At 50.7% G+C, this 10,474-nt stretch overlaps 1 protein-coding gene across 2 annotated transcripts in view; it reads right to left on the bottom strand.

Annotated features, from left to right (window-relative positions):
- Window positions 1–925: 925 nt before the first annotated feature.
- The window catches only part of Mrap2 (melanocortin 2 receptor accessory protein 2), a 138,742-nt gene continuing 129,193 nt past the window's right edge, over window positions 926–10,474 (bottom strand). For both annotated transcript variants that reach the window (XM_070011034.1, XM_070011035.1), the window contains exons 5-6: window positions 9,323–9,422; window positions 926–1,821 (exon numbers count right to left, since the gene is read on the bottom strand). In XM_070011034.1, the coding sequence (XP_069867135.1) occupies window positions 1,428–1,821; window positions 9,323–9,414 (486 nt within the window). In that variant the 5' untranslated portion in view covers window positions 9,415–9,422 and the 3' untranslated portion in view covers window positions 926–1,427. The remainder of the gene's footprint in view (window positions 1,822–9,322; window positions 9,423–10,474) is intronic.

Here is a 10,474-nt window from a genome sequence, read left to right as displayed (position 1 = left end):
TAGACATCTCCAATGAACTACCAGAAAGCCGGAAGTGGTGCTGTGGCGCAGGTGGTAGAGCGCCAGCCTTGAACCAAAGAGCGCAGGGACAGCGCCAAGGCCCTGAGTTCAAATCCCAGGACCAGCACAGCGAAGAAAAAGAACGTGAATCTGTTCAAGTGGTTTTGATTACCGAACGTGCCTCAGGCTCTTTTCCGCGGCTGGTGTTGGACCGGCAGATCGCTACCTTGAGGGGTGGTAGGGCGGTGAATCCTGGCGGGAGAATTCCGAAGTGGAGCGCCACGCGTGCTCTGATCACTGCGACCCCAGAGGGGACACATTTAGGTGCCGTTCACCCCCAAGATGTGAGGAGGCACCAGAGACCTGCGATCACTTTTTAAATAAATAAACAGGACACAGAAGCGTGTGAAGATAGACCAGAGAAGAGTCCGGGTGCGATTCAATAGCTTTATTCAGCGGCTAGCCAGGCGGGCGCAGAGCGCATGCGCACAGCAAGCCCTGGCGAGGGCGGCCGTCGAAGGCAGCAGAGCACAGCCCGTCCTGCGCGGCGTGTGAGGCCTGCCTGGAGCGGGCCCCGCGGTGCCCATGCGTGACCCAGGCCACCGTGAGCCCCGCCAGGTGCACGTGCAGCCACTGACCCTCCCGGCTAGCGCCGCTGCGGAGCCAGCAGACGCCGTACATCTGCAGGGAATGTTACAGCAGTGTGCGCACACGCGCGTGCACACACACGCGCGCATATGCTGGGGACAACGCCAGCGGCCTGGCCGCGCTTCCTGGAGACGCGCGCGCGCCCGGGCCGGTGTGAGGACCGGGGGGGGGGGGGCACGCACGGCTGCGGCTGCGTAGCCGGTGTGAGCGAGCGTGGCGGGGCTCCAGGCCCAGGAGGTCCCGGCATCGGTGTAGCCCGCCTCCGGGCCAGAGGGAAGGGGACGAGGCCGCCACCGCGCCCACAAAGTCGGTCCCCCTGGCCCGAGCGCAAAGCTCGTCATGAATACCAGCACCTGGCACGTGATCTCCTCCCGACGCGGGACCGGGCTGCGCAAAAGGGAGCGGGGAAAAGGGGGGGGGGGGGGGAGAGACACACACGGAAAGACAGAGACGGAGAGAGAGGCTTGCTAAAGGCAGAACACATGGTGGTGGCGGCGGCTGGAGGCCGCCAGGAATACATGGCTAGATTGTCCTTTAACAGCAGGAAAAAATAGTATAAATACCGCGATCCCCCAAAGACCCGGAAACCAACAGCAAGACTTCTTCATCCCGATCCTGTCTATCTGCCTGTCTGTCTCTCTGTCTCACTGTCTGTCTCTTTCTGTCTCTGTCTGTCGGTCTGTCTCTCTCTTTCACACACTCACACAGCTTGGTGGATAGAGATCTCACACTACACGGAGACAGAGCCCACATTTTCAAGCAGACGCCGCGCGTGCGTCTCAGTCCAGGCCCCTGCGGGAGGCCTCGGACACGGGCTTGTTTTCCAGAACGATCGGTGGCTCGGAGAACAGGAGGTCGTCCTTGGCGAAGGAAGAGCTGTGGTCCGTGTTCACGAAGTTGGGGAGGTCGAACTCCACGAGGTGGGGCGGCGCGCGGGCGGGCGGCCCGTCGCCCCGGGCGGCCTCGGGCGGCCGGCGGGTGTTGTCCGGGGCCGGGGTCCCCGGGCCGGCCGCGGCCCCGCCCGCCCCGTCCAGCTCGCTGATGTAGCAGTGGAACACGGAGCGGGACTCCTCCGGGCCCGGGCGCGCAAACACTTTCTCCGGCTCCAGAGGCTTCCCGAAGTCGGACACGAAGCTGTTCATTCTGAACCTCTTCTCCGAAGACTCCGCGTTGCTGCACGGAACACGGAGATAAAAGATGCTTTAGATGCTGGCCCTCCGTCCGCTGGGCCCCGTCCCTCCGCCCCGGGGCCCCGCCCCTCCGCCCCGGGGCCCCGCCCCTCTGCCCGCGGGGCTCCACCCCGGAGCCCCGCCTCTCCACCCTGGGGCCCCGCCTCTCCACCCCGGGGCCCCGCCCCTCTGCCCGCGGGGCCCGCCCCTCCACCCCTGGGCCCCAGGCCCGCGGAGCCGCGCTGGAGGGAAAGCACTTCCCAAAGGGCACAGTGAAACCCAAGGCCAAGATGGGGGAGTTGGGATCATCGCAAAGATAGAACCTGCCACTCTTCTTCAGCACAATGAATGAGCGAGTAACTCTCAGGCCCAGAAGTGTGGCACTCCCTCCTCCACTGTCAACCTTTCAGACTCAGAGAGAGTGGTTCCTGGATCTAAGAGGGGGTGGCTCACATCTGTCATCCCAGCCACTCAGGAGGCTGAGATCTGAGGATCACGATTTGAAGCCAGCCAGACAGGAAAGTTCATGAGACTCTCGTCTCCAATAAACTACTCAGAAGAAGCTGGATGTGGTGTTGTGTGTGGCTCAAGTGATTGAGCACCAGCCTTAAACAAAAAAGCTAAGAGACAGCACCCATGCTCCGAGTTCATGTCCCAGGACTGGAACAACAACAACAACAAAAAAGCATCCAGACTGGAGCTTAGCTGAAGAAGTAGGCTGCCAAGCACGCCAGCTTGCCGCCCTTTGCAAAAGAAAAGCACCTCATGGAAAGAAAAGGAGCAAAAAAAATTGTTACCGAAGTACAAGAAGCACAGTGCACGCAGAACAGCAGGCTTTGGAGTCTGTGTGCAATGAATGCATAATCTCAATGATTGTATTCTTAAATCTTTTCTTAAATCTTAAATCTTTTCTTTCCTACCTGAACACTTGCTACAAATTTCACGCTTTTTTTTTTTTTTTTTTTTTTTTGCCAGTCCTGGAGCTTGAACTCAGGGCCTGGGCACTGTCTCTGAGCCTCTCTGTGCTCAAGGCTAGCACTCTACCATGAGCCACAGCACCACTTCTGGCTTTTTCTGTTTATGAGGTATTGAGGAATTGAACCCAGGGTTTCATACATGCTGGGCAAGCATACTACCACTAAACCACATTCCTAGACTTGGTACAAATTTCTAATGATCACCTTCTTATGGATGAGGGGCCTTGGAGGTCATGCAAGTCTGATTCATTTCACCAACATCACCATTATCAAGAATTGGACCAGGTGTGATGAAGCACATCTGTAATCCCAGGACTCAAGAAGGAGCTTAAGGAAGGAAGGCCGGGAGTTCAAGGCCACCCTGGGATATGTGGTAAGATCCGGACCGGACTCAGGAACATCACACACACACACACACACACACACACACACACACACACACACACACACACACACACACACACACACACACACACACACACACACACACACACACACACACACCATTTGCTGACTTCTGAAATCCAGTGAATTTGTTTGTGAATTCAGCTTGTGAATTGGGCTTGCTAGCAGCAAGTAGAAGAGAAGAAAGGAAGTGTGAGGCTGCACCTGACCAAGACACAGGGTGTGCATATATAGGACAAGGAAGGCAAACTAATTGATGCTGATGAAAGATGTGGGCCTGGGGGTGGGGGGCTTCAGGCTTCCAAGAGGAAGCACTTTTCTGCGGTTACCAAGGTAATGACCCTAAGCAATGCACCTGCTACCAAAGGACCTCAGCTAGCTGGATTGGGAAAAAAAATAAGTATGTTATTTGATATTTAGTAAAACCTATGTGCTGCTCTTCTTTCTTAAAGTATCTGGGTAAATCTTTTCCTCAATGTAAACACTGCAATGTTATTGCTGACTCATAGAAGTTTGGATATATTTGGTGTACAAGGTATTGTGAAGGTGTTCTGTGTGTGTGTGTGTGTGTGCACATGCACCCATGCTGGGGCTTGTACTCAGGGCCTGGGTGCTGTCCCTGAGTTGTTTTGCTCAAGGCTAGCATTCTATCTCTTGATCCACAGCTCTACTTCTAGCTTTTGGTGATTAATCAGGGATAAGAGTCTCACACACTTTTTTCTCCAGAGATGGCAGTAAACTGCAATCCTCAAATCTCAGCCTCCTTAGTAGCTGGGATTACAGATGTGAGCCTCAGCACCAGCTGGACATGTTCTCTTGATCTGAGTTAGTGTTTTCCTTTTTGTAAAGATCTCTTTATATGAGCTACAGGAGCTCAGGTGCCGTGGAGGAGATTTCTTGTCATTTGTTGGTGAGAGAGGCCTCAAGGAAGACAGAAAGATGAAGGCTGTTTGTTTGTTTGGCTTGAAGTCAGGGCCTCATGCTCTCACTTGGCATTTTTCACTCAAGGCTGACACTCTACTACTTGAGCCACAGCTCTACTTCAGGCTTGTTTTTTCCTGGTTAGTTGTTGATAAGAGTCTTGGGGACTTTTCTACATGGGCTGGCTTTACACCGCAATCCTCAGATCTCAGGCTTCTAGGTCAGTAGGATTACAAGCATGAGCCACTGGTGCCCAGCTCTCACCCTGTGCTCTGGTCACCTGGTCCTTCCAGGGTGCTCCCTTGCCAGTGCTCCTGCCATCCCTACAGGCCAGATACCTAGAAGCTGTGTGCCCACTTCCAAGCCTCTGTGTGGCTATCTTTCCACCCATCTGTCAAAGTCAAGCTTTTCTGTTCTGTGATGCCCCATGCGACCCTCCCAGAGGAAGGAGTCTGTCTGTCCTCTTACCCCTTGCCCAGGCGCCCCCTTTCCTGTCTGGATCTGGCTTAGTCACTCAAGTCCTTTTCCTCTCTCTAACTGAGGGACGCAGTCTTCACCAAAAGGCCTTGCCAGACGCAGAGTGCCCGCGTTCTCTGCAAACCACCACACACTAAGCATCTATCTGCCACCTGCCCAGCACCATGAGCACCAGGTGGCACCAACCACCCCCACATTTGTTTTTCTGGGGCAGACAGGCTGCCTGTGTCCAGGGACCTGGATCCCCCAGCTCCCTCTGCAGAGGGACAGCATAGCAATGTTCTGGTCATTTCCCAGGAACTTTCTAGATTGAGAGGATGGAGACAATGTGTGCAGGTGGCATCTCCAGCAGCCATTGCCCCAAGGCGTTTAAAGATGCGCAAGCTAAGCAGAGACCTATGAGTGACGATTTCTGTACAAAAACAGCCACTACAAATAGATAGAGCCCTAGCCTGTGTGGAGAGACGCGTGCCATGGAGAAAGATGTCTTCAGCAAGCCTGGCTGAGCCAGGGCTGTGGGAATCCTGGCTGACTAGGAAAGAGGCGAGCTAAGCCGGACAGAGAAGATTCTGTCTCCTTCCAATGATCTATGGCACAGCCCTAGAAAAGGCAGAGCTGGGCACTCAATAAACATCTTCTAACTGATAGAGAATGAAAGACAACAGCCAGGTACCCGTGGCTCACACCTCTCATCCTAGCTACTCATGAGGCTGAGATCAGAGGATTATGGTTCAAAACCATCCCAGGCAGGAAAGCCCATAAGACTCTTATCTCCAATTAACCACCGGTGGCTCAAAGTTGTAGAGTGCTAGCCTTGAGCAGAAAAGCTCAGGGGCAGCACCCAGGCCCTGTGTTCAAGCCCCATGACCTACCAGAGAGAGACAGAGAGAGAGAGAAAGTGGAAGAAGAAGAAGACGAGGAGGAGGAAGAGGAGGAAGAGGAGGAGGAGGAGGAATAATCATGAGTGGCCAGATGTCCTGCCACATCTGGCCTTGGCCAGCTGGCCCTAGCCATGGTCATCAGAGACTTTGAGCCATGACATTTTCCTGCTCAGAGATCTGGCGGCTCATGCCCATCCTTCCCTGAGCACCATAGTCAGGAACCTTACAACTCAAGGCACAAAGTGATTCTCCTCCTCCACGGTCACGAGCATTCTGCCCTTGCCCCTCCATGAAAGAAGGTTAAAATATTCAGCATAAGGAAACATCCCGAGCCTCTCCCATGGCTCTCCTTGTGAGGCAGCAGCATGATGATGGAGCCCTAGCACGGGTAAGATGGCTCTTCACCCTCACTGCCCACAAAGCATCCACAGGGTGGCAGGTGCTTCGTGGCCTTGACCACTTTGGGGAAAGGTGCTACTGGCTTTGTAACAAGTCTCTCCTGCCCTGCCATCTGCCTTCCTTGTGATGGCTGACACTGCACACACAGATCTATTCTCCTCCTGCGCATGAACCTATTCTCTCTCCTGGCACAGGGTGACTGGGTGAATGTGGCTAGGTGTGATGGATGAGCTGTGGGAAGCCACTTCCTGCTGAAGAAGCCGAGGCAAAGGCAGGCTGAGGTCCCATGCATCCTTGGGTCCTTTGGCCATGTCTCAGGCAGCCCAGGGGCTGAGGAGCGGAGGCTGCATCGGTCTAGCTGTCTCTTGCCAACTCTGCCAACATAGAGATGAGGGAGAGCCAGCTGGTGCTATGCAGAGACTTGGGGAGCTCCTGATTTATAACCTGCCAGCCCAGCTCGGACACCTTCTTCCCAATGTGGAATCTCACACTGGGCACAGAGGCGTTTCAAGCATGGTCCTTGGGGATGAGCCAATATTTTATTAAAAATGTTCTGACTTCATCTTGTTAGAGGAGCTCTGAGTTACCTGGCTCCCGTTCTGTGGCTGAGCACTGTTTGGAATTGCCACGGAAGAGAGAAATCCCCTTGGGGTAAAAGCGAATGGACAAATGCAAGTCTAGAACTGCAGGTCTCAAGGTCTCCATGACACCCCTGGCCCCGAGACTCAGCTCACTGGATGCTATTGTATGTGTGTGTGTTTGTGTGTGTGTGTGTGTGTGTGTGTGTGTGTGTGTGTGTGTGTGTGTGTGTGCATGTATGTATGTGTAATGAGAGATTTATTTTAAGGAACTAGATATGTCATTGTGCAGGCTAGCAAGTCCAAAATCTACAGAGGAGGCCGATAGGCTAGAGACACAGAGGAGAGATGTATTTCCTGTCAGTTCTGGTCTTCTGGAAGATTCTGTTTGGGGAGATAGGTCTTAAGTCTATTGAGGCCTTCAATGGAAGAGATAAGACACCCACATTATAGAAAGTAATACACTTCATTTAAAGTACACTAGTTTATGCTAATTTAAGATCTTTGAAGAATGATCTTAAAAAAAATTACCTTCACAGGACTGGAGGACAACTCAAGTAGTAGAGCACCTGCTTAGCAAGCTGGAAGCCCTGACACTGACATTAAAAAAGATGATGAAGAAGAAGAACCTTCACAGAAGCATCCAGAATAATGTTTGACCAAGTATCTAAATGCTGCAACCTAGACACGTTTCAATTCAGAAAGTCATGCTCTATTAGTGCAAAGGTGTTTTTATTCATGAAATCATGCACCTCAATGATTCTGCAAAAAAAAAAAATCCAAGGAGCAGGGAGATCATCGAGTGTTACTATTCTCTGACCATTCCACTCTCTTCATTGCTCTTGCAAATCACTGCAAATTCCCCAATTCCTTAAACCCACACAGTGAGAAGCAAAGGTGTATATGGCTGTTTGGAGGACATGGGGTGGGGGGAAGGAAGGGTATTTCTTTTTTTTTGGTCAGTCATGGGGCTTAAACTCTGGGCCTGGCCGCTGACCTTCAGCTCTTCAACTCAAGGCTAGCACTCTACCACTGGAGCCGCAGAGCCACTTCGGTTTTCTGGTGGTTTTTTGGAGATAAGAGTCTCACAGCCTTTCCTGCCCAGGCTGGCTTTGAACCGAGATCCTCAGATCTCAGCCTCCTGAGTAGTTAGGATGAGAGGCATGAGCCACCGGCGCCCTGCTGAGGAAGGGTATTTCTATGGCTTCTGAAGTGCTTCTCAGCCACCATCCCCCTCTGCCTTGGGAAGTGGTTCTTTTCTTACCATTCAAAATGATTGTGTTGAAAATTTTTCCCCAATTCTTGATGTCTAAGTGCTGGGCTGAAGCATTTGTTATCATTCGAGGGCAGAATGAAGGCCAAGCAACAAGCACCAGGGCTTGAGTTATGTAACTGTTAGGGACCATGTGCAACCTCCTCCAGTCCCTCCTCCAGCTCCCTCCACTTTCCCTGCCTGCTCTTTGCTCTAGGAAATTGCCCTAGGATGGAGCTTCAGGCTGCTGGTCTGTGTTCAGCCAACAAGGGGCAATGGTGAAACATGGGAAAGAGGGACCAGAGAGAAGGTTTACTTTGAGGCCAGACCGCCGGCTGCACCCCTGAGATCCAGGGCAGGTGGGAAAGGCCCCTGTGTAATGAGCCTTGGAAACTGCCTTTACCAAAAGCACTTCTAGTTACCCACTCGAGTAGTTATCAGTTGCTCAGTAGAACCAACTAATAAGTTCTTTGACACATTATTTTCCTGTTTGCATTTAATGGAGTATATTTTTTAAACCATCCCTGTGAAGTGTTTTCTGCAGGCATGGCAGCTCAAGCCTGTAATCCTAGCTACTTGGGAAGCAGAGATTGGAGAATCAGTTTCAGGCCAGCATGAAGTTCAGGCCAGCCAAAGGATGCTTAGGAAACTCCATCTCAACCCGTGGCTTGGAGTGTTGGCGTGTGCCTGTCATCCTAGAGGAGGCCCATGTAGAAGATTACAGCCCAAGCTGGCCCACATATAATAATAAACCCCAATAACAAACAATGGAAAAAGGGGACTGAAGGTGTGGCTTAAGTGTCAGAGAGCCTGCTTAGCAAGCACAAGGCCCGAGTTCAACGCCCCCTCCCCCAGTACAGACTGGAGAGAAGAGGGTATTTTCTGATATTTTTGATCTGATGTTAGCTCACTTCACAAATCCATGAAAAAAAATCTCCTTCCTAAGTCCAAAGCCTAATGTTGATGCTTTTCATCTTGTTAGGAGCATTAAATAAGAGATTTCCTTTTATCCTGTTATCAAGGAAATTCAAGCTCAACTCAGCAATGCATCTGGGTAAGTAGTTTAGCTGAGTACTTACTGACAGCTATTCCTCAGCTCATTTTGCATTGTCTTTTTTCCTCTACTTTGAATCTGGCAAGCTGTGTACATCCTTTTCAAAATAAAGAGAAAATGCATCCTGATTAATCACCATTTCAATACAGAAATCAGCCCAGGTCAACATAAACATTGTAGAAAAGGACCAGGAAGCTCAATTTCACCAGGGAAGCAAGAGGCAAAAAGCCAGGAGGAGCCAGGCACCCTATGTGCACCTGTCAGACCAGCTATAGAGGAAGCCTAAATAGGGGGATCGTGGTCCAGGCTGGCCTAAGTAAAACACATGAGACTATCCCAGACATAGCCTTAAAGCTTCAAGGGCTATGAGCGTGGATCTAGTGTAGAGCACCTGCCTAGCAAGAGCCATAACATTATCCCCACTCCTGGCACCTGGGCCCTGGCCACAAACCACACACTGCCAAGTCTCTCCATGCATAGGCAACAACCAGCCCTGGTACCAGGTGCTGTTTCTTTAGGTCACTATGGAGCATGAGACATTTAGGTGCAGCCCAAACTTACTCTTGGTGTGGGGCGCCCGTCTTGGTCAGCAAAGTGAGCACAAAAAACATGAAAATCCCAAAGACTGCAAGGCCAACCCAGAACCCGATCATGATGGAATCTGCAAAGCAAACAATAGTGGTATCAGTGTATCACCAGTGGCACACACAAGGTCCTGGGGGCTTGAACTCAGGGCCTGAGCACTGTCTCTGAGCTTCTTTTGCTCAAGGATAGCTCTCTACAATTTGAACCACAACACTCCTTCAAGTTTTTTTCTGAGTGGTTTAATGGCAATAAAAGTCTCATGGACTTTCCTGGCCCATCTGGATCAGGTCTCAGTCTCCTCAGTAGCTAGGATTACAAATATGAGCCACCCGTGCCCTGCTCCAATGAAATATTTTTATTCCACTATTAAAGTATGACTGATAGATAATTTATTTTCCCAGTAAGACTTTTAGGTCCTATCTACTCTAACACCATTAATCAACACTATAAGCATCCTTGATTCTATCATTTTAATATATCTCATTACAATTGGGCAGAAATTACTTCAAAGACTCTTTGAATTTACTTGTCCAATTATTTGATTAATTAAGATCTATGTAGGTAAGGTTGAAATCAGTAGTGGATCAAATGGTACAGTCTGATAGACATTTTTATTGTTATTGCCGAGTTGATATGCAGAAGGGCTACAGTTTCATGAATCAGGTAGTGAGTAATGAGTACATTTCTTTTTGAACCATGTCTCCTCTTCCCTTACTCTCTCCCAGTTTTTCCCTTCTATCCCCACCCACAAGATATCCAGTTCATTTTCCACAGTGTCTCGTGAGCACCACTGTTGTATTTATTCATTCTGTCATATCTTTTCTGATAAAGATTAAGAAGTTTATGTAAGGTCAAGCACCAGTGGCTCACTCCTGTAATCCTACTTACTCAGGAGGCTGAGATCAGATGATCACAGTTTGAAGCCACCCCAGGAAGAAAAGTCCCTGTGAGATCTTATCTCCAATTAACCACTCAAAAACTGGAAGTGGCACTGTGGCTCAAAGTGGTAGGCACTAGCCTTGAGCAAAAGAGCTCATAGACAGCACCCAGGCCCTGAGTTCAAGCACCAGTTATGGCCCTAAATAAATAAATAAAGCTTGTATATTAATTGGGCTTACATGTAAAACA

This window comes from Dipodomys merriami, unplaced genomic scaffold (assembly GCF_024711535.1).
Source record: "Dipodomys merriami isolate MVZ:Mamm:240054 unplaced genomic scaffold, mDipMer1.0.p SCAF_8, whole genome shotgun sequence".
Classification (NCBI taxonomy): Eukaryota; Metazoa; Chordata; class Mammalia; order Rodentia; family Heteromyidae; genus Dipodomys; species Dipodomys merriami.
Note: the sequence above shows the minus strand (reverse complement) of the source record. Positions and strands in the feature narration are given on the sequence as shown.